We start from the raw sequence: 25,097 nt of genomic DNA, 5'->3' as shown, positions 1-25,097 counted from the left end.
TTATCTTCAGTAAGGACTTGAGAATTTGAATTTGAATTGATTTAATTAAGTCTGTGAAATGATATTTATGACAAAGTGGCTAAATCTAAATAAATGCTTAGAACATCAAGTTGATATTTGTACAAATTATTATTAACTGAATCGCTACTGCTTCATGTGCATACATGTATTTAAGATTTTTGTTCCGACATCATTGCGTGTGCAAGTCGACATAAATTCCTTTCATTTCAAATCAATTATTTCCCCAAAACCTCTCCGTGTGCGAAATCATATTCAGGTTACATGTTGCATGATTGATTACCAGAAGTCAGCCGCTTCTTTTAAGTCAAAGACATTTTGTCAATTTTTGCGGAAAAATTCCCTTTGTTGTTGCTTGCCCTGTAAATCTTAGGCGGTTATATTTTTATCTAGTTCGTACCCACTTTTGGATAAAAATAATGTCCGGCAAAAAGACCGCATTTACCAAACCGAATGTGAGCATTAACCACGGAAAAGAACATGCAGCAAATCCAGCTGAAGTAAAAACGATAAATAAAAACTAATTCAGTAATAAATGAGCCGAAAGGTAAGACATTTGCGCCGACTTTTACATCATCTGACGTAACTGCTATGAACTTTTTCGTATTTGGGGTACAGCCAAGAAAAACCATAAAAACTTAAATGCCTCGCAGCATCACAAAGAAAATCGTCGAATAGATGCAGAATTTAACCAAACTTTGAACTGATTGATAATGTCAGCATTGAATACTGAATTTGAATTTCGTAGATAAAATTAGTGAAGGGATTTAGACGGAGATTCGAAGCGCGGAAAATCAAACCTCGTAGCATATTTATTTTCTAAAAACTTATTCTGCATGTATTTTGTTAATGGGTGGGTCGGAACAACGAAATTCAGCGCGCTAAGGATCTAATCGCATATATGACATCAAAACTAGCTTGAATAGTCGAACGCAACTAGCAAATACGAATTGTTGAACAATGATTGTTGCAGCTTCTTTGTGGATAGATGAAGTAGAAAAGTGTGTAAAATGAACGACTGGCAGAAACCAGTCTGGAGTGGCAAGACAATGTTTGACAAGAAGACAATTCAGAGACATCAGGACAAAAGGAGTCACAGGAGGTCACATACATGAACTACGCCTCCATGGTGATCGGATGACATGGAGCCTCTGCTACACTCTTAGCGAAGTCTCAGACTGCGCCTTCTGCCCCCACTGGCGCTGGTCGATGAGTGGTCGTGCACCGGGTTGTTCACAGTCTGAGTTGGCTTCACGAACATTGGGTTCTCGTTGCGTTTCACATCCGCATGTTTGAGAGCCGACTGGAACTCTGCGAACTCTCGTCTGTCCTGGATAGTGACAATTATCTTCCACGCGACCAGAAGAGATATCCCGATGAGGAGGATTCCAAGTATAATGAAGAGTATCACCAATATGAGAATTAGAGGATCATCACAGTACTTTTTCACTATCTCCACTCGTGCCAAATGTGCTGGGTAGCCAAATTTCTTGTTCCAGATAATCAGATCCGAGTCCAGGTTATCCTCATCCCATTCCCATACACCTTCTCTGTTCCCAATAGTGACATTTCCCGGCCAGTTATGAGTGGGTGGAAAGTAATAGAACAAGTAGGAACAGTCATCCTCATCTTCCGCCAGACATTGTTCCCTCCCCTCCCCTTCGCTCTCTTCATCTACAATGACTACCGCCACATTTCTGCACTCCTCTAAACAATGCTCCTGTACGACCTAAACAAAACGACTAACTATGATATTATAACTCACAGGCTAGGCTAACAATGTTGCTGATCGATTGAAAACCCTACTGAAGTTACAAATTTTTAAAGCTTGAATATTTACACAATGAGCTTCTTCAAATGCTGCGAGCTCTTCTGATTTGTTCGCTTTTTTCACCTAAGTTGTACAGTTTAACCAATCTTAAAGAGCACAGTAACAACTACTCGCCTGCCACACACTGTTATTCCATCGCCAAGCGAAGTCATCACTCCACTCTTCGTCCATGTGGTCCACTCCTCCCTCTCGTGTTCCATTTTCTCTCGCCCACCTCCTCATCTCCTCCTCCCACTTCCCCTGTCTCTCTCTGATCTCCCCCCTGTGCTTGTAGGCACACACCACACACTCCTCACTCGGCTCACAGTGGATGTTGGGACAGTTGAAGCACTGCTCACAAGTATCGCCCCTGGAGTGAGTTGAGAGTGAAATTTCATTTACAAAAACATCATTTCATAAATCAAAAGCCACTCGATTCCATTAAAAATCTCAGTATACTCTTAGGGTCTCCGCAAAAAGGTCACTGATTGAATTTAACTGAAACAAACTTGCATCATCTTTGATATACTTTCTGGGGGGCTCAAATGGGGGAAAATGTCAGCCAATCAATGCCTTTTAAAATTTCCCAAGCTGACTGACTTTATCGCTTATTGTGATCAAATTTGGAAAAATGAATTCTAATTGGCTGACAAAATTTTCGCATATAGGTGACACAAATGCCCAGAAAGGGGTTAATTACTAGCTTCAGTATTCGAGTACGCTCAACAGCTGCATCCGTACTTTACAGGGGAATGGATGCATTACTAGATATTATTAAAAGGGAAGCGTGGTTACAAAAATCCAGTTTATAAATATGTTTTCAAGCTGACCTGTATCTGCTGTTTGGGAAACATCTGCATTGTCCGCACACACACTCGCCCTGGCCATTGCATATTTTGCCACTACTCTCCGCCATACAACTGGCAGTGGACACTGGACACTCGCACGCCTTCCCTTCATAACCCTCTTTGCACACACACGAAGGACCTACAGTAATCAAACATCCTACTGTTGATTGTGTTTTAAGCCAAACGGAGTACTACGCTTTTATAAATGCCACAATTATTCTTGATTAAATAGAATTCCAGAAAAATGCACTGTGCTGTTGTTCACTAGTTTGCTGCTTAAACGGGCTTTTGAACATGTTTTGTTCTAGAAAAAAAAATCTATCATTTATCAGCGAAAAGAATAAATTATCATTATTATGATCATAAATTCAGATATTATTGATTTCACTGTTAACCTGGGGTGTCGCAGCCCTCACAAACTCCTCTCTCTAATCCACCACATACGAGTCCATTGTACTTTCGACAACTCCAGTTGTCACACTGGCAGAACTGTCCAAACACTTTAGGAGTGGTGCCTTTGAGACTGCTCGTGATTTCCGGACCCAGAGGGGGGACTGCACACTTGCACCCATCACATACACATGAGCCTCTGTCAGAGCAGGGAAGAGATATTCCCAATGCTGGCGACTGGCACAGGGAGATGTTGACTGGGGAGTCCTGGGCACACTGGCAGTGGTCTCCTGAGAAGCCACTATTGCACACACACCCACCACACACTAGGTCTCCGTGATTCGAACACACTTCTCCTGTGAAACAAACACACTCACTTACAACTCGTTAAAACATGAAGACCATTATTAAAATCATAGGATCTGATATCAACCGGAATCACAAGCAAAATTTGATGCAACTGAAACAAAAATTCTGCTGCAGTCTCAAACAAAATCATCTTGCACAATCGATATTTGATTAAAATTAACATATTTGAGGTAATTCAGCCCTTTTACAGAAGTTATCGTCAGTTTTCCTTTATTCAAAAAAAAACTCGCAGCAGGGAAAAAGCAGGCTGGCAAAAACGGATAATTGGTTTGGTATCCATTTTCTAACAGATTAGACATGCTAACAGAAGTAAAACAGAAGTAGCAATCAGTTGCAGTTTATTTTTAAATGGAACTCACACAAGGTAGAGGTTAGGATCGAGATTAATTGCTCAGAGATGAGGCTAAACAGAAATCAATATTTACGAACTGCTTTTAATCCACCTTACTACTTTTGAAACATAATTTTTGGAACTGTATGCTCGTTGCATAATTTTATGCTCATTTTTTGAATTTATGCTCGTTTTCTAATATTTTGTCGTTTGGAATGCTCCACCATATTTTTGTAAGGTAAACGTTTTACTGAAAAGTTGAAAAAAAAAACAAGCCCAATATTCGATGTTTCTTGACTATTTGTGAAGATTAACTACACAGGCAATGCTTGTGTTATAGTATGAACTATCTTTTTTTCCAACCTAAGTCGCAAATATTGCTGCGATAAAACGTGTTAATTTTGAAAGTGTTCATTTTGATCATTAACCAGCTATTAAGTACAGCCAAAGCTAAGGATTTTTACACAGACTATTATTGTTCCGACTTTCGTAACGAACGTAACGGAATAATTGTGCTCGGGGTGTTTTTTTCTTCAGACAAATGTCGACTTTTTAACTAGCCATTTTAGACGGGATTTTTTTATATCATTCAAAAAGTATCGTTGTCCTGAGCTTAAACTTGGAAAGATAGTTCACCTGTGATCATTTCTCGTAAAATTAGAAATCGTTCCAAAGGAGTTGAAGGAAGCTTGTGTGCTATAATTGATTTGTTACTAGGAGCGAATTTCATCACTTAGTACTTAATATGGCGAGTGGGGGGATGATTTTCACAAAAAATCTCAAACAAAAAAATTCATTTTATTTTTATTACATTTAAATTTTTCATGTTATTACTGCTCGATAGACTGCTCTATAAATTAAGGCATGTTAGTTGCTAATTTTTATTTCAATTTGATTGGTACTGCTAATGTGTCATAATTGGCGCGGGTCATTAAGAAGTTTTGTTGAATCAAAGTTTTACTCATTCAGTTTTTCCCAGTAGCGTTATCGGTCATATTTTTGCTTGTGTATGCGAAGTGCAACTTCGCCTCTGTTATGAATGTTCTTTTTACAAATCTTTTTAGCCCCCGGTCCAGCTCAGTGTAGAACCAACTGAGGGTGAGGGAGTGGTCATCAATTTCGCCGCAGCCGGTCCCACCTTGAGGAGGCGGATGAAACCGGGACACCTTCAACCGTCACCGAAGTGGAGTTCGAACACATGACCCTCGAGTTGAGAGACGTGTGCCTAACCCACACGGCCACGGCTGCTCACTAATATGAATGCTCAAATACAGAGGTAAAGCTATACTTCGCATCAATGTGACAAAAACGAAGCACCATTAAAGTCATTTCTTGAAAAGTTTATCTCTATCTGCAAAGCCTATTGATACCGCGGAAAAAAAGGAACCCACCAAAGGCCATAGTTCATTCAGTGGTCGGAACAAAAACAGTTCACAGCAATGAAAGAACGAGATTAATTTACCTTGTAGCTTGTTTGGCGGCGGATAGAGAACAGAATCATCGCAATCACAGCCCCCTTCCGTTACACTCTGGACATTGACACGCAGGGTGGACCAGTGCTCCAGACTCTCCTGTGCTAGGGAGAAAGAGGAGTAGAAATATCTATTCAGAGGCGCCGTCACACTCACTTCAAATATGACACTACTGTCAAAGTCCACATCTTCACACATCGTCGATCCCGGTTTCACTTCTCCATTGGGACAGTAAGCAGTGAAGTTAACTGCCAGTTTTTCGTCTGGCTGGGTGTCCACAAAGGACAGCTGAACCATCTTAGCAATCTTAGTAAAACTATCCACCACAACCTTCACCAAATCTTTTGAGTCTTCGGCCATCACAGCTACGATGGTCATCGGCAGTACTTTCGCCAGCTCCTCGTAGTAATCTTTGCGATAATCTGGAATAGCGAAAACAGTCTGAATGCGACTTTCTTTCAACTTGTAATGCAAAGTCTCCACGCTAGGGAAGTCCAGATGTTCCGCCGCCGAATAAACTCCTTCCGAGTTAGTGTAACAGTTTCCGTCGTGTTGACTCAACAGACCCGAGAATAGCCCGTCACCCGAGAAGTGAGCAATCGATTCGGTGGATACGAGAAGAATTCTCTTCGAGTTTTTCCGCCAGCCAATCACATCTTGACAAACTACCACTTGCAGCATGGCTTCCAAAGATGCTTCTGTGTCTTCGATAGTCGCAGCGAAGCTCACATCTTTCAACTTCACGGCAAACTCATCGTTTGAAATGTTTCCAAGACTCAGCCGATGTCGGAACACATCGGGAATAGCGCAGTCGTCACAGAGAGCAATTGGTTTCTTGGTGTAGAAGTCTGTCATAATCCAGGGCTTGAGCGGCTTGTCGCTGAAAGTTCCGAGGCCCAGGTGGAAGTTCTGAGTGAGTGCCACCATTTCCGCTATCAACTGATCTGACAAGGTTGCCAAGTTCACGAAGTCATCCATCATACTGACAGTGTTGTCAACTAGATAGTACAGATCGACGGGGTAATTTTTCGAAACATACACAGTCACGTTGAACTTTTCAGTAGAGCCAGGACGCAATTTGAGATTGACTAGCTGTGGCTGAATGTTTACAGCGGATCCATCTGGCTTCGACCCCACAGGAATATCTTTGGCCACATCTACTACATTCTCCGGATTGAACACGTATTTTGCTGGACAGCCGTTGCTCATCTGCGACTCGTGCAAATTACACCTAAACAGCCGCCGTAACCTCGGAGGAAGAAGAAAAATACAAAAACCAAAAGAGAACCTAAATTAACGCTGGTGGAGGGCGTTCTCATGATGGAGCGACCAAATGATTGAGAACTTTCAGCCAATCTGAATCGCTAGACGTTCATTTTCCACATACCCGATGTCTTTATCAACAAAAAATGAATTACAGTTTCACTGCAAAATTTTTGCTGTACAATTTGTGTGGATATACAAAAAAATGTTCTATTTTCTTTTTTTCCAATACCCGGTTTCGACTTCGCAATATTTGAAAAGTCGTGTATCTGCTTTTTTTTAATCGGTCAATCTTAATTTCAATGACATGAATTTAATCACTTTCTTTGAGATTTTCGCGATTTCTCTGAAATTTTTGAATACTCAATTCTGATTGGCTAGAAATAAGTAAAACAAATTTTCAACATTCGGTCCCTCCATCATGAGGGACCCCATCGACACTCGTTATAAGATAATTGACTACGCGTTCAGACAACTCGGTCACAGAAAATTCAGCATATTTCAAATTCAGACAATTCAGTCAAAATGAGTGTTACAATTCGGCCAAAGACTTTTCAGACAGTTTTAAAATTGTAAAACGTGCGCGCAAAAACTTGTCACAAGCGGCAAAACATCAAAGCTTTTATTAGACGATTTAGAAATATTTTCTTTAAAACAAATCAAATTAAAAGAACCAGAAGTACCTACACATAAACATAGCCAATCGAAAAACGGAAAAGAGTATTGAACGCAAGTAAACATAAAAAAAACACTGACTTTTTTGAAAAAATCTTCACGTTCGAATTTCAAAAAAAAAAATGCCCTTTGCCCTCTTTGAATTTCTAGAGCAATTTCTGATGGGCGCTGTTTTGATAGCATGGACCCAACTTGAGAAAACTGGATCAATAGATAACGTTCTTATTACTCTGGAAAATGTTAAAAATAAATTCCACTTTCGAAACAAGAAATCGTTCACGTTTTTACGCAATCTCCACGTTCGTACTTTGAGAGTGCTATTTACATCACTTTCAGCAGATGAATTTCAATTGATTTCAAAAGTGCATTATACCTAAGTGCATCAATATTTTCCTGGAACAAAAAAACAATATAAATCAGCGAGACCTATATAAGCGTCCTCACTAAGTTCATTACTCTTAATAAAGCTTCATACAAATTATAACGTTTCTAAATTTAGAATGGTGGCTGAATAAAAATCAAACTCAGCATAAACTCCACAATACTTAAAAGTTACCCATTTTACATGAAAGCAGACCCGAAACTTAAAACTTTACAGGCGATCAAAATGATATCAGTTAAAGGGTTGTCCACACCTACCACTTACTGGCCACACAGTTACGCAGATATTTTTTATCATGCCATAGGCGGGGGAGGGTGCAACCGCCTATAAGGTAAATTGGGTAGTTGGTTGGAACTAATTTGAAAATTAAATTTCTCTAAAAGATAAATTAATTGCGATTACAACATTGTCAAACAAGAAACCAGTACAAAGTGTAACGCCTGCTTTTTGCATTTTAATGGTACAATTACACAATCAACGATGCTTAATCTTTATTAGTAACTACTTTGAACAATTGGTTGATTAGTATCTGAATCATTCTCATTCATTCGCTGAAAAAAGCATCTTTGTCTTGATGTTTAGAGATACGTGAAAAAAAAACAGCTAAATGATGGTCTCATTGAATGTCAAGGTACTTTCAGAAACTGCAGGGCAGTGGGTTATTTGGACAAACAGCAAGAATTCACCTTAAAAACCGAGCACGCACATTTACCGAAACCCTCAAAATTAAGCCGAGAAGTTCGCGACAAAGCCACAAACACTGGTAAGGCTCCATGACAGATTGTCTTTATGCAGCGCTGACAAAACCAAGTTACTCAACATCTCTTCGAAGTATAAACTGAATCGGGCAGCAAGCTTTAGAAACAATGCTAAAGCCAAAAAACCTTGAGAGCACTGACAAAAATTCCTGAACATCTCTAATTTACACACAGCGGTGATACGTTCTTACGTTGCAATTCTGGTAACTGAGACAACAGAATTGTGGTACTTGCAATATTACCTGCGCTCGGTTTGCTTTCTCAGTCCGCAGTTTCATTAGGACCGAACGTTCTCAGTAGCACCAGATGGCTTCTACCACGTTTATACCATACATGGTGTGATCGAATACCCCTGCAGTACGCTCTGCTGCCCAACAAGACTCAAGACACATATGAAAAACTTTTCGGCTGCTTAGAGCGACCCGAAAAAAAAGCCATTGATTTTACACCGCTGTTCGCAATAACATTAAAAAAAGCAACCTGATACAGAAATTCCATTTTCTTTCTTCCAATTGGGCCAGGCAGTATGTCGCAACCTACAAAAACTTGAATTTACACGCAGGAACATGGAGGATGATGAAACTCGCTTCAATGAAAAAAATGATTGGCTAGGCATTCGTTCCCGTTGACGATGTAACGTTCGCATTTAAAGAGCTGCGAAAAGAGGATCCTTCAGTGGATTTTCAGAGTTTAGCCAACTACTTTGAAGACACCTATATTGGTACCTGTCGCTGAAACACACGCGTCATACCAAAATTTGACATTGACAATTGGAACGTTTTTAAGCGGGTTGTCAGCGGAGAACCTCCTACAAATAATGCATTAGAGGCATGGAAAGGCAGCTTCAATAAATTCGTGTCGACGAAGCACCCAGCCTTCCCCAAGCTCATCACACGTTTCAAAAAAATGCCGAAATTAATGTGGAGAGACTGATGGCCGGTGACTTCATCAGAAATTGAAGCCCAAATATTCAATTGCCAATGATAAACTCTTGCAGAACGCAAGTAATTACAATCGAGACCATATACAGAAGTATTTAAAACTTTGTATCATTAATGTACATTACATAAACCCTTAACTTTTACGCATTGCAAAATTGTTTACTCGATAATTGTTATTTGATATCTCACATTTCATTGTTAAAGTGTTGAAAGCCTTCTGATTCTAATCAAATTAGAAAAAAAAATTGTCCTTTGATCTCGTCTCTTTAACCTAATTTGGCCGAATTGTCTGAGTTTTGTGGCTGAATTGTTTCAAAACTACGCCAATTGACTACAATAATAACAAACAAATTATTATTGAATATCCAGTTCTAGATTATTCGGATATTCAGTAGTTTGAACGCGCCACTTTAGTAATTTGCTTTTAGCTTGCTTATATCGGTACGCTCGAAAGTTTTCGTTTTTACGGCTGAAAGAAAAAGTATGTGCCTTCATTTTGAAATCTCAATTCAACTTATGGATGCCGTTCACTTCGGGCATTGAATGCTTTCCCTTAAAGTGTTCAAAGCAAGTCAAAAACTTCAATAACCTGTTTTAGTTCCACTATCAAGAAATGAGGCGAATTTTAAGTCAACAAAACTGTTTGAAGAGGGCTTCATAAATATAGCAGATTGGTTGATTGACTGCTTTCATATGAATATCTACAATATTTGATTTTCTGTTAACTCAAACAACATCAGTTTTACTGTCAACCATAACAAATCATGCAGAAAAACTTAAACGCAAATTTCTACGACCGGTAGACTTATCAATGGTATTTGGGTAAAACTTTATGGTTCTTTTCCGCCCTAACCCCTCCCCCTACATCATTTGAATTTCAAGATTGAAACATTTGGAAAAGACACACAAATGGAAAAAAGAAAATGGTCTCAAGGAAAAAGAAAAAAACACTTAATTTCGAAAACATAGCCAACGGACAGTTGGAAATGAGTCAATGAACGCAATTAAACAGAAACAAAATACTGACTTATTTTTTTGAATTCCAAAATTTCGAATTTCAAAGAAAAAAACAGATGCCCTTAGAGCTCTTTGAATTTCTAGAAAACTTTTTTGCGACACTTTATGATTGACACTTTTTTAAATTTAAAAACCCAATTTGAGAGAACTGAATCAATCTATAAAACTTTTATTCAGCTGTGAAATGAATTGAACTTAAAAAGAAATCATTGTTTCAAAGAAAACAAAACAATGCAAAAATTGCAATGAAAGAAAGCTTACCAAGCGGTTACAAAAGCCGAAAAAAAATCAACAAGACTTAAGACTTATAAAAAACCCCTTCTTCCTCAAAACGTTTAAGCCCCCTCATAAAAACAAAAGAAGCTTTATTTAATTGTTAAATGAAACAATATAAAACCACTAAGCCGTAAAACATATAGACGATAGCTATTCAGCCGAAAACAAAAAACGAACAACGGCCGAAAAAAAAATCAAAAAAATTAGGATTAATAGAAAGATATTTAGTCCCCTCGCCCTTTAAAGACTTTACTCGCCCCTCACACTCACAGACAAGATGAGCCCATTAAGGCATAAAACATAGGCCGAAGCCAATCAAGCGTAAAAAAAACAAGGAAAAACAAAAAAGCTGAAAAAAAATCATTTTCATGAAAACTTTGAACTATAATTTCTATTGAGATTTTTAGCATTTTTTGTGATGCAGAGGTGAGTATAAAATTTATGTTTCTCTTGAAACTTTCCCAAGCCGATAAACTATAAGTGTTGAAATCATTTGGGCCAGAACGAAGTTTTAACGGAAAAAAAAACGAAACAAAATGTACGAAGTCAAGGTTAGTTAAATTACAAACAGCAGAAATGAACCAAAACACTTCAAATAACTAAAACACAATCTGTGAACCGCAAAAAAAATCTACGATGTGGCAGCTAAGCTGACAAAACATAGGCAGAAAAATAACCCGAAACGGAATATTTCCTGTTTTACGAAAACCAGGTCCTGTCAGGTTCGAACGCCGGACCTTAACCGTCTCAGGCGTATTTGTTACCTCCAGGCTAAGTGCCCGAGCCATTACGGGAAAAATGTCTAGTGCCCGATTGCACCGTCATTGCTTATCGCAAGGGCAAAGACACAAAAGAGTTGAGGAAAGCCACACTGAACAATGTAATTTTTAACACCGCTTATTTAAAATCAAAAAATCACTCACATAGAAAAACTACAACAAATGGTGTAAGCCGCCATGTTTAGTGGGGAATACTCTGGTAAGTGCTTCGAAACAAAAATGGAGACTTCCATCGAGGGTATTTGAGATCATTTGCTGTCGGTCGATGTATAAGCTTTGTTTAAAATTTTAAGTAAATATTTTCCAAACGGGTGTCTTAAGTTGGGCATTTTACCGAGTAAAACCCCGAATTTGTGTTTAATTTTACCATTAGTATATGTAATCGCTGTCAAAACACAATGAACCGAAATTTCAATGTATTTCGATAGCGGCAAAATAATAATCTTGCCAATAATTAGTTTGTTTATGGTGAATAAACTAACTAATGTGAACAATTTGTTCGTCATATTTTTTATCTCACTATCACGCATTTATTCATACCAACACGTTAAACACAGATGAAACTGAGCCGACAGAAAAAATAGACGACAACCTTTAACTCGAAATAAAAATCGATGGCCAGCTCTACCAAAAAAATTCCTATGTATGAGGAAAAACATTTCTAAAACACAGAGGCGAAGCTGCAATTCGCAAACCCAAAAATAAACGACAAAAAGCAGATCTGAAAACAGAAATAAGAAAACAAAAAAATAAACCTTGAAAATTGAAACTTTCATTAGGTGTCGGGTTGCAATTTCTGACCTTTAGATTTGGAGTCTCACGTCCTCACCTCTGCTAGTAAATTACCAATTCTACTCAACAAAAATGTCACAATATAAACTAAAGGCAACCACACCAAGTTTGTATATTACAAATTGGAACTTATAAGACCACCTTGTGTATAAATTATGCATTTCAAACATTTTGCAAAATATACTGAGTTTGAAGATTTCTGAAACGTTAACTTCATTATCATGCTGTTGTATGAAACGAATAACTTTTTTCGGTTCATTTGATCGAATAAAACGCTGAATTGTTTTAATTTTTTACTATTCGAATGTCAAAGCAAATGCTAATAAAACTGCCTAATCAGCCTGCTTTTAAAGTACCACCAAAAGTAGCCCTTATTTCGCGAAATACGTTGAAAAAATAAATTAGGTCTCCTAGTATTATATTAAGCTTCGCTTGTACTAAGACCATCTTAGCGAAGAAATAGCATTCAAACAAAACATATTAATCGGTAACCACTCGAACACATTTTGAGTGAAAACTACGACCATAGAGCCAAAAATTACATTTTATCCGAAAAATTCAAAACCGAGTTTTCAAATGACTTATCGCCCAGCATCCACGAAAAAAAAACACATGATTGTCCTTCAAACAAAGCAAAATTAGGCGACTAAAATTATAGAAGATAAACCGAAATTTACACAGAGGCGAAGCAGCGCTTTGCAAACACTTCCACTTCCAGTTAGGGCTTTTCCGGGCAATGCTGCCCTTTGCCCGCCACAACATCACGCTATTGATGCCTGTCCGCAGCAGTTTCTTTACAGATGTCGAACCAATCTTGTTCCCACTTTTTGAAAGTCATCCTGGGGGGTTTAAAATGTGGCTTCAATTCGTTTTTCACCAGTCTTCTCCATGTTTTTCTTGTGCCCCCGGGTACCCGCCTCCAACTTTCACCTTTGACGAATTCTAATGTTGCGTTTGGTACTTCATCTTCATTCATTCGAAGCACGTGTCCAAGCCATTTTAGCCTTCGGGTTTTTATTGTATGCGAGATGTCGGCAGGGGGGTGTGAAGTTTGGTGGTCGTCTTGATTGTGGTGATAATTACAGTTGATTTTCTGAAGGCATCTCTTTTCGAAAGTTTGCAATTTTTTGACGTCGCTTTCATTTATCGGTCATGTTTCATTTCCATAAAATAGGATTGTTTTTACGCATGCGTTGAAAATTTTTATTTTGATGTTTCTTGGTATCTTCTTTTGCTTTCAGATGGGAATTAGGCTGGCGAATGCACCTACGGCTTTCCCGATTCGGGCCTTCACCTCGGACGTTACACTGCCATTTAATGCAATCCGACTACCCAAGAAAGTGAATTCATCCACTCTCTCTAGAAGCTCGTTCTTCACGGTGAACTTTGCGTTAGGGTTGTTCGAACAGAACTTGGTTTTTTGGACATTTATCCGGAGACCAACATACGCTGAAGTTTTGGGTAACTTTGTCAAGGAGTCGCGCATCACACTCGTTTTCTTCAAGTAGGCATATGTCATCTGCAAATTCCAGATCAGCGATGATCATGTCATCCAGTACAATGCCTAATTTGTCGCCCTCAAGGGTTCTTTTCATGACCCAGTCAATGGCAAGGTCAAAGAGAAAGGGAGATAGCACCGATCCTTGTCTGACTCCACTGAGGATGCTGAATTTCAATGTATTTCGATAGCGGCAAAATAATAATCTTGCCAATAATTAGTTTGTTTATGGTGAATAAACTAACTAATGTGAACAATTTGTTCGTCATATTTTTTATCTCACTATCACGCATTTATTCATACCAACACGTTAAACACAGATGAAACTGAGCCGACAGAAAAAATAGACGACAACCTTTAACTCGAAATAAAAATCGATGGCCAGCTCTACCAAAAAAATTCCTATGTATGAGGAAAAACATTTCTAAAACACAGAGGCGAAGCTGCAATTCGCAAACCCAAAAATAAACGACAAAAAGCAGATCTGAAAACAGAAATAAGAAAACAAAAAAATAAACCTTGAAAATTGAAACTTTCATTAGGTGTCGGGTTGCAATTTCTGACCTTTAGATTTGGAGTCTCACGTCCTCACCTCTGCTAGTAAATTACCAATTCTACTCAACAAAAATGTCACAATATAAACTAAAGGCAACCACACCAAGTTTGTATATTACAAATTGGAACTTATAAGACCACCTTGTGTATAAATTATGCATTTCAAACATTTTGCAAAATATACTGAGTTTGAAGATTTCTGAAACGTTAACTTCATTATCATGCTGTTGTATGAAACGAATAACTTTTTTCGGTTCATTTGATCGAATAAAACGCTGAATTGTTTTAATTTTTTACTATTCGAATGTCAAAGCAAATGCTAATAAAACTGCCTAATCAGCCTGCTTTTAAAGTACCACCAAAAGTAGCCCTTATTTCGCGAAATACGTTGAAAAAATATATTAGGTCTCCTAGTATTATATTAAGCTTCGCTTGTACTAAGACCATCTTAGCGAAGAAATAGCATTCAAACAAAACATATTAATCGGTAACCACTCGAACACATTTTGAGTGAAAACTACGACCATAGAGCCAAAAATTACATTTTATCCGAAAAATTCAAAACCGAGTTTTCAAATGACTTATCGCCCAGCATCCACGAAAAAAAACACATGATTGTCCTTCAAACAAAGCAAAATTAGGCGACTAAAATTATAGAAGATAAACCGAAATTTACACAGAGGCGAAGCAGCGCTTTGCAAACACTTCCACTTCCAGTCAGGGCTTTTCCGGGCAATGCTGCCCTTTGCCCGCCACAACATCACGCCATTGATGCCTGTCCGCAGCAGTTTCTTTACAGATGTCGAACCAATCTTGTTCCCACCTTTTGAAAGTCATCCTGGGGGTTTCAAATGTGGCTTCAATTCGTTTTTCACCAGTCTTCTCCATGTTTTTCTTGTGCCCCCGGGTACCCGCCTCCAACTTTCACCTTTGACGAATTCTAATGTTGCGTTTGGTACTTCATCTTCATTCATTCGAAGCACGTGTCCAAGCCATTTTAGCCTTCGGGTTTTTATTGTATGCGAGATGTCGGCAGGGGGGTGTGAAGGTTGGTGGTCGTCTTGATTGTGGTGATAATTACAGTTGATTTTCTGAAGGCATCTCTTTTCGAAAGTTTGCAATTTTTTGACGTCGCTTTCATTTATCGGTCATGTTTCATTTCCATAAAATAGGATTGTTTTTACGCATGCGTTGAAAATTTTTATTTTGATGTTTCTTGGTATCTTCTTTTGCTTTCAGATGGGAATTAGGCTGGCGAATGCACCTACGGCTTTCCCGATTCGCGCCTTCACCTCGGACGTTACACTGCCATTTAATGCAATCCGACTACCCAAGAAAGTGAATTCATCCACTCTCTCTAGAAGCTCGTTCTTCACGGTGAACTTTGCGTTAGGGTTGTTCGAACAGAACTTGGTTTTTTGGACATTTATCCGGAGACCAACATACGCTGAAGTTTTGGGTAACTTTGTCGAGGAGTCGCGCATCACACTCGTTTTCTTCAAGTAGGCATATGTCATCTGCAAATTCCAGATCAGCGATGATCATGTCATCCAGTACAATGCCTAACTTGTCGCCCTCAAGGGTTCTTTTCATGACCCAGTCAATGGCAAGGTCAAAGAGAAAGGGAGATAGCACCGATCCTTGTCTGACTCCACTGAGGATGCTGAATTTATCTGTGATACTGTTGTAGGCTCGCACTTGGCAGTACGTCTCAGTGTACATTGTTATGAGAATGTCGATAAGTCCAGAATCTAATCCGAGTGCCTTGCATATGTTCCAGATGCATTCTCTGTGGACACTGTCAAATGCCGCCTTGAAATCAATAAAGATGAGGTGTGTCATTCTCTTGTACTCTTCGCGTTGCTCGATTATTTGGCGGATGGAGAAAATTTAATCTCTACAGCCTCGCCCTGGTTTGAAGCCGGCCTGATTTTTTCTTGCATAATTTGCATAAGCAGGTTCTAGTCTGTTTTTCAGTACTGCTTCAAGCACTTTGAATGCTATGACTAGAAGCGAGATTCCTCTGTAGTTGGCACAAGCGACTTTGTCTCTTCTTAAAAACGGGTACTACAATAGCAATTTTCCATTCATTTGGTATCTGCTTTGAATACCAAATCAAATTGAGCAGTTCGGTTGGTATGCCATCTGTTCCTCCCGCTTTGTTTCTCTTCAGTTTGCTGATCGCTTTAGCAACTTCTTTCTCACTTGGTTCTCCACCACTAACATTTTCAAATGGTTTCGCTCGTTCATGTGTGGTTGCGACTCGGGGTGGAGAGGGTCTATTTAGAAGGTTCTCAAAGTGTGTTGCCTACCTTTTAAGACGCTCCTGGATATCAAGAATAATTTCCCCCTTTTCACATTTAAGGGTTTCATTCTGTGTTTGTCTCTTCCCTGTGAGTTGCTTAATGGTGGAATAGACCTTCCGTGTATTTCCTGTCTTGTCGGCATGTGATATTTCGTCAGCCATGTTCTTGTAATAGTTGTTTTTGTCTGTTCGTACGCATTTTTAAATTTCTTTCCTCAATTTGCTCTTTCACCAAAAAGCAGCCCTATCAAGTGACATGAAAAAATAGAAGTAAGCCTCGAATTTGCAAAAACTAGAGGCTCGGCAAAAACTCGAATTAGCAAAAATCTGCGAACTAGCAAATTCGAGTCTCACGCACTATCCATTCAGCCACGGATGCTTAAAATCCTCAAAAACAAGCTACCAATAATGCAGCTACATATGCTAATAAATTGCCAATTCTATGCAGCAAAAGTAGCATCAAATACAAAAAGATACAATTTTGCATGGAAAAAAATCGCAAATCATAAAACCACATTATGTATAAATTATGCATTTCAAAAAAAATGCGAGATAAATTCAGTTTTATACAGATTTTATTATTGTTACGCTGTTGGAAACAAATAGCTTTCTTCGGTTCACTTGATGAATTAAAAATGCATCAACTGTGTAAACTTATAATTACTCGAATGTCAAAGCACATGTTATCAATATGCTGTAAAAGGTGCGACTAAAAATCGAAGGTGCAACAAAATATCTTAATGCCAATTCGATGCAGCAAATATCGTTTCTTTAAGTCGCAACAATATTAGCGACTTGGGTTGGAAAAAAGAAAGTTTGTACTATAACACACTGCTTCGCAAGTGTAAAAACGATAGAAGGCAGCCCGACTATAACGAGAGATTGTCCACCAACCATAAAAGAAAACAAATGATTATCATTCAAACAACGCAAAATGAGGCGACTAAAAAATAGAAGTAAACCCGAAATTTTTCAGCAAAAATAAACGATGAAGGATCATGGCGCCGAAGTATCAATCTGTCAAAAAGTCGGATTAAGATCAAACATTTAAAACGAGACCAAATGAACTTTTTTATCTAATTTCGGCGGGAAATTTTACAGCGTTGCAACTAAAGCGAAGAGTATGTTTTTGCATTTTCACACATGTTCTTTCACGACAAGGCATGAATGAAAAATGAAATATTAGAACGCATGAATGAAAAAAGAAATCATTTGCATCGTTTCGCGCACTTTTCCGGGCTCTTTCACAATTTTTCGGGCTCTTTCACAATTTTCTGGCGTCTTTCCCTCAGAAAGAGCAAAAACATATTCATCAACAGTTAGAACATAGTTGAAGATGACCTCGGGCAAAACAGCCGCACTCGAGCTCTTTTCCCTCGGGCATCTTTCAACTATGTTCTAACTACAACAAAAACAATTTTTGCTGAGATAAACCAAATTTATTAGTAAAATTAAAGTATAACAGTATTACTTGTTTCGCCAAAGCTTTGAATTTAGAATTGCTGCAAGTTTTATATATTTTTCAGCTGACATGTTATTTTTGTTTTTCGGCAGACTGACCTTTTGACACGTTATCTAATGAACAAATAGTTTAATCGAATCAATTAATCATTTCGACAAATGAAATATCTGGTTAACAGGTAAAATTTGAGCCTGTTTTTTTTTTAATAATCAACAAAAAAGAGCTTATTTATGCAAACAAAAACACGTATTTGATCTACCATAAATTTTTTGACAACTTCTGATTTTTGCCGTTTGTTGATCTTCAGAAGGCTTGAAATTGATCATCAAAAAAATAAATCAAAAGTTAATTTTGCTTTGAATGTCTTCAATTGAATCTTGTGATTCTTTTAGTATGACTATATTCATCTGCGTATAAATTAAATGTGGTTAGAGATAGCTGGATACAGAACAAGCCCAAGTTTTTTAAATTTTGCCAAAAATCGTTTTGTTTTAGCAAGGATTGGTCAAAACGATTACCAAATTTATGTGTTTTATCGTTTTCCATGGGCTTTTTTGTCGTAGTCGGATCGGTATATATGGTAAGCGTCAACATTTCCGTCTTTTGGTGTTGCACAAGAAAGACTGCATAACAAGTCTAGTTTGTTCATTATGTAATCTGATATTGAGTCAATTGGCTCTTTTCGACATATTTAAAATAATTAAGCAACTGGTTTCGTGGGCTCTCTTTCGTGTAATATAGGTGAATTAAAGATGGTGAAATAAAGTGGCAAAATTTGAGTTGTAATGACAAATAGATCAAGATTCACTTATTATTAATTGTAAGCACCATGGATTTTTTTTCTAATAAAAACTCTTCCGTCTGTTGTTGTTCAAATGAGAAGAGTTTCAATTTGATATTGAAAATATGCAATAAATCTGCAACAAACGATGTTCATAGATATGTCAAAATGATTTCAGAAATCTGGCTATGTTGAAAAACATCGTAAAGAGTCCTATGGCTACTGCATCAAGGGCACTGCAAATAAATGCGTAGTGAAAACATCTATTCTAGTTAGTGCATATATAAGATATGGCCAGGAGACAGTTGAAAACAAGTCAATGGACGCATGTATAAATAGAAAAACTACTGATTTGTTTTAAACATTCGAACTTCAAGAAAAAATAACAGATGCCCTTAAAGTTCTTTGAATTTTAAGAATAATTTCTGATTGAAGATTTAATTGATAAAATCAACCCTAGTTGAGAAAACCGGATCAATAGAACTATTTTTATTCCTCTGGGAAATGTGAAAATTAAAATCTTCTTTCGAAACTAAAGTCAATCATGTTTTTCGTGATCTTTACACTTTTGCTGTTCGTTGTTCAACTGTTGCTAACTTAAAAGAAATCAATGAAATAAAGTCAAACCGCGAAAAATCCAACTTCAACCTGAACACATTTTAAGACTTTTCCGGGAAAAAAAATTATCTCAATCTATATAAGTCTTCGGTACGTTTATCTACTCTTAGTTAATAATTGGGAAACTTCAAGGACAAAATGTAAAGCCAAAAACGTTTTGCAATGTATAGATGGCTTCAGCTGGCCTGAATCAAACAGTCGTGAACCATAATAGACTCTCTTGATGCATAGCTCTTGATGTTAGTTTTATTTTTTTCCTTGACAAAATAATTTTCTATAGAGACAAACTGCTACTATAATAGCTTGTGTCGTAAGATATTAAACTGCTGATTAGGTTTTGCTAGTCTCAATGTAATTTATGTGTTTGATGTTATAATTTGAATTGAACATCTTATCTGGTCAAAAATTGTCGGCTTTGTTGCCGATGTGTGAGTATTATTTTGATGCTAATTTATCAAAAAGATGTTCGATTTAAGTTAACAAAAATCAAACACACTGCAACAAAAACAAGTTTTCAGGCGCTCCTCAAAATGGGTGAACTTCGTGAATTTTTTTACATCTAAGTTCTATGAAAAAATCACAAATAACGCCATATCATGGAAACTAAAAGCAATTTAGCAGTCACATTTGGAGGCAAGATTTGCTACCCCGAAGAGTACCCTGACAGCACCCAAAAACAGAATTGCGAAAATCAAGGTTTTCAAAAAAAAATTTTTTTTGAAAAAATCATAAAGCAACGGCATATCTCGGAAACTGATAAGATATGAGCGGTCAAACTTGGAGGCAAGATCTGCAACCTCTCAGAGAGCCCCCAGGGCGGCACCCAGCTAAAGGGTTCTGAACTTCGTATTTTTTGATTTTTCAACTAATTTTTTTTAGAAATCTTAATAAAACGTCATATCTCAAAAAGCAAAAGCAATTGAGCAGTCACATTTGGAATCAAGAATTGCAAACCCTGTGAATAAACTGACAGCACCCAATTATAGGGTTGAGATTTTCAAATTTTGTCACATTTTTTAAATCGAAGTTTTCTGAAAAGTTTCGAAAAAACCATATAAAAACGTAGAACCCTAACAGAACCCAACTAAAAGTTTGGGAGTTTCAAATTTTGTGAAACTTTCAAATCTAAGTTTTCTGGAAACTTTTGAAAAAATCAGAAAAAATCGTCGTATCTCGTAAACTAAAAATTTTGAGTATTCAAGTTTGGCGTCTGAATTTGCAACCCTTGGGTAACCCTGACAGCATCCCTATTTTGGGTTAATAGTTTCAAACTTGGTGAAGCAAACACGAATTAAAACAGGAAAATCGAAAAAAAAACTTCTTAGGCGTTGCAATATACGATAGTCTAAATGTTGAAACATTTCTTTCGTTACATGCAAAAATGATACGTTGAACAAGCTTAAGCATGGCGAGATAGTGAATCCCGCATTTTAGTGAATCCCGCATTTAGCCTAATTGTTGTGATAAACTTATTAAATAGTTTGAGATGGGTATGTGCTAGTGATCACCTGGCTGGACGTTGCACACTTCCTGACCTGCCCGAAGTGGACCACTGGTCTTCAGGTAGCGTGCCATCCACGATCTGGTCTGGACCCCGCACTGGAATTCTGGTCTCCTGGTGTGGAACCCGTAGCCCGATCTTGACTCTGGCTCTCCCCTTCTGCCTTCGTTATCTCTACGTCTGGGTGAGACCCCTCCTACGTTAGGCATGCAATTGTTTGCCTCTTTCTTCTCGACCGTGTTTCTGGTTTTAGCTTTCAACCGTGTGCAGAACGGTCACACCCCTGTTGGATCTACTCACATGCTGCTGCTGGCTCGCGAGAAACCTGATCCACAATCACGACAAGAACTGCGGTCACGCAAGTTTAAACTCAACTCAAAGCTGTCGTTTTATAACATTTCTATGCTCCTTCTTTTATGCGCTGGTGATATTGAAAGTAATCCTGGCCCGGCTGTCGACCCTACTCAGTTGTTCAGATTTGTTAACGCCGCGGAGATCTTAGTCGGGTCGTCTGTGGCCATCTCGGATCTAACCTCCGGTATCTATGATGCTTCTATCCTCAAAGTTGACAACGATCGCTTCTTTGCTCACTTTCGTGGTTGGAATAAAAGCTATGACTCCTGGGTCAACCTTGATCAAATTTTCCAGCTCCCTGATGGTTATGTTCCGATAGGCCGGAATTCTCGCGGTCCTATTTGCCTTCTCGCGCCTCCTGTCTCCAGTCCTATCTCTGTCGCTTTAACGAGTTCTCCTTCTCGGGATGCTCCTGTTAGCTCTGGCCTCTCTCAAGGGATGTCAAGTATGACGATCTCGGCTGAGCTCGCCGAAAGCGCTGTGCCGGATCTTTCTGACGTCATGTCTTCCAGAGTTGACACTGTCCGGTTCGTTCCGATTTCTCTTCGTAACGAGTGGTCTGAGGTTGTTGGTCACGCCCTTGACAACTGCGCCACCGCTCCGGTCAATCTGAAATACTGGACTCGGTTGCTCATGCTCCCCAAATGTATCTTGAAAGCCCCTCGCCGCGGAGGCAAGTCTCACGCCGCTAATAACTGCAGAGACATTCGCCAAAGAATCAAGTCCTGGAAGGAGGGCAATATTTCGGACCTCTGGTCTAACGCTACCAAAGGACCTAAAGAGCGAACGAAGAAAAACAGCAAACCTTCTCCTGACTTTAATGTCCGCAGAGCCAAAGAGCTAGCAGGCCTCGGTCAGTTCGGCAGAGCAGCTAAAGCCCTGTGTTCCGATGGCCTCGTGTCCAAAAGTGACGAGTCGCTTAAGGACCTTCGCAGTCTTCATCCTTCCGCTGACCCTCCTGTCTTTTCTGGCCGGGATGAATCCCCTCTTGCCTACCAATTCGAATCTGAGTTCGTTCATAAGTCTCTCAAAAGTTTCCCGAGCGGCACTGCTGCCGGTCCTTCGCGCTGGTTTCCTGAGCACTTTGTTCACGCCGTTGAGTGCCCCACTCCTCAGACTGCTGCCAGAACGTTAGAGTCTCTCAACAGGGTTGTTAATATCCTCGCTGCCGGGCAAGCCCCTTCTAGTCTCTCTCCGTGGCTGTGCAGTGCGAATCTCTTTGCCACCGCTAAACCCAAGGGTGGTGTCCGGCCTATTGCGGTCGGCGAAGTGCTCCGAAGGCTCACTGCTAAATGCCTTGCTAAAGCCGCCAACGCTGAAGCTCGTGATTTTCTGTGTCCTCACCAGCTTGGAGTCGCTACCAGCGGTGGCTCGGAAGCCATCGTCCACGCTACTAAAATGACAGTCAAAAAGTGCTCGGAACATGGTCACCAAGGCGTCTTAACAGTGGATTTTGAGAACGCTTTCAACACGCTAGACCGCACCGAGATCCTCCTTCAAGTTCGCAACCGTCTTCCCGGTCTCTCCGCCTTTGTTGAGTTTACCTACGGTCACCACAGTCATCTGCTGTTCGAGGATGTCATTCTCAACAGCGAGAAAGGAGTTCAACAGGGGGATCCGCTAGGGCCTCTCATTTTTGCGGTCACCCTGCACTCTCTAGTCGAATCTCTCAAGTCGGATGTCCCCGGTCTCACCCTCAACTGCTGGTACCTTGATGATGGGATTTGTGCCGGCGACGAAGACTCCTTGCTCAAGGCTCTCGAACTCATCACTTCCAACGGCTTGCATCTCGGCCTCAAAGTCAAGCACAGTAAGTGTGAGTTGTGGGCCCCTGTGGAGTTCTCCTCCATCCCCGTCTCTATCCCGAGAGCAGCGTCTAATGGCTTCGAGCTTCTTGGCGCCCCCATTGGTGATACTGAGTTCTCAGTTAAAGTCCTGGACAAACGCATCTCTAAGGCCACCAAATGTCTTGAAAAGTTACCTCTTCTTGATGACCCCCAGCTCTCACTTGGCATCACTCGCACTTGCCTTGCTGCTCCCAAGCTGACGTACTCTCTTCGCACTCAGCCGCCCTCGCAGCCTGTCGCAGCTTCCCTGCAAGTTTTTGATGAACTCCTCCGCGATGCTCTTTCTGTCATAGTTGGCTCACCTGTTCCTGATCGTGCCTGGTCCCAGTCTTCCCTGCCTATCAAAGATGGCGGACTTGGCGTCCGGCAAGCTCGCGACCAACACATCCCTGCCTTCCTAGGGTCTTCGTGTCAGTCAGCTCATTTGGTCTCGTTTCTTACCGAATGCGACATCACTGATACGCCGGAGTTCCTGCGTGCCTCGAACGACTTCCGTGAACAGTCTGGAAGCGTTAACACTCCCGGTTTTACTCAAGAAGCTTTCCAAGAGAAACTCGATAAGGCCACCTACAACGCGTTCTTCTCGTCTCTTCCCGATTCCCGCGAGCAAGCTCGTCTTCAGTCGCTCTCTCTGCCTTACGCCGGCGCTTGGCTTACCGCAGTCCCCATTAAAGGTCTTGGCCTGCACCTGCTACCTGCTGAGTTCCAAGCTGCTGTCAGATACCGCCTTGGTCTTCCTGTGTTCGCGTCTGCTCGTAGGTGCCCCGCGTGTCCGTCTGGCATTCTGGACGTCCTCGGGGACCACGCTGTCGCTTGTGGGGGGAGTGGTGGCCGGATCTCCCGTCACGACAGACTACGGGACATTATTTTCAATGCTACCTCGGCTGCCTCTTTAGCCCCCATCAAGGAGCAACGGAACCTCATCCCTGGAGAACGGTCCAAACCCGGCGATATTTTTATCCCTACTTGGAGCGCTGGTCGCCCAGCTGCTTTCGACGTCACCGTGACATCCCCGCTGCAGTTATCTCTTCTCTCTCGTGCGGCGGAGACCCCCGGGGCGTCCCTGGAAGTTGCTGAGGACCGCAAATTTTCGAAACACGAGAAAAACTGTGAGGAACAAGGAATCAGTTTTTTCCCGTTAGCAGTCGAAACGCTCGGGGGTTGGTCCGCTTTAGCTATCAAAACCTTCAAGTCAGTTGCTATCCTCGCTGATGCCAGACGTTCTGGTTCACGTGACGCTCGTGTTGCCCCAGTTCGCCTTCTCCAGAGCCTCTCAGTGTGCCTCATGAGAGGAAACGCCACTATGATTGTCAGCCGGGCCATCTAGTCTTGTGCAGTTTATTACGTTTTTTGCATTCCCAATTCTGGTGCTCCTTTGTTCCTTTGCTGTTAGCGCATTCCCCCTCTCTTTTCAATCCTCAATGATTCATCCCACATTTGTTGTTTGTTTTGTATATGTCTGCCATAGGTTTTATCTTTATTATTGCTTATTTCTTTCATTAACAATTTTGCAATTGATTTGGTTTTTATGAATTTTTTTTAATATATAATAGATCGATTGATAATAGATAAATAACCAAGATTATATGACATGTCAATAAAAACTGAGATTCCGCCTTTATCAAGTCTCACTTTGTGGCTCTATTCGAGACTGATTTAAGGTAGAGAAGTCTTTCGTAGCTAAATATGCTTGCAAATATTTCCTTTTTTTTACACCTCGTGTACACTCTTTTCGCTAATTGGAAGTATGTCATTTCTTTTGTACTGACCTCTGATAAAAGTAGTCCGGTGATCCACACCAAGCACATGCGTGAGCAGCATTGACACAATCATCACAGGTAGACGCACTTGTGCAAAGGTTGAAAGACTCTTGTGCTTCAACCTGAGATGATTGAGTAGAAAGTATTGCTATTCCACATACAAACTCAATTAAACACATTTTTCTCTGAAGTTACCAATCAATAAGGTCATAATGGAAAATGTACAACGACGCGCAACGAGAATAGTCCCAGGCATACGCAAAGTTAGCTATTGAAACAGACTAAAGATTGTGAA

General features: G+C 39.9%; 1 protein-coding gene across 1 annotated transcript; it reads right to left on the bottom strand.

Moving 5' to 3' along the window:
- Nucleotides 1–24: 24 nt before the first annotated feature.
- On the bottom strand, nt 25–24,983 carry LOC134847613 (integrin beta-5-like). The gene is made up of 6 exons (XM_063864738.1): nt 24,812–24,983; nt 5,229–6,469; nt 3,072–3,422; nt 2,659–2,815; nt 1,964–2,198; nt 25–1,747 (listed from the first exon to the last, which is right to left on the bottom strand). Exons 1-6 carry the CDS (start codon nt 24,979–24,981, stop codon nt 1,181–1,183), a joined length of 2,721 nt encoding a protein of 906 aa, XP_063720808.1. The 5' UTR covers nt 24,982–24,983; the 3' UTR covers nt 25–1,180.
- Nucleotides 24,984–25,097: the final 114 nt, after the last annotated feature.

The sequence above is a fragment of the Symsagittifera roscoffensis genome, chromosome 6, assembly GCF_963678635.1.
Source record: "Symsagittifera roscoffensis chromosome 6, txSymRosc1.1, whole genome shotgun sequence".
NCBI classification, from domain to species: Eukaryota; Metazoa; Xenacoelomorpha; order Acoela; family Convolutidae; genus Symsagittifera; species Symsagittifera roscoffensis.
The sequence above is the reverse complement of the archived record's forward strand: the minus strand, read 5'-3'. Positions and strand labels throughout refer to the sequence as shown.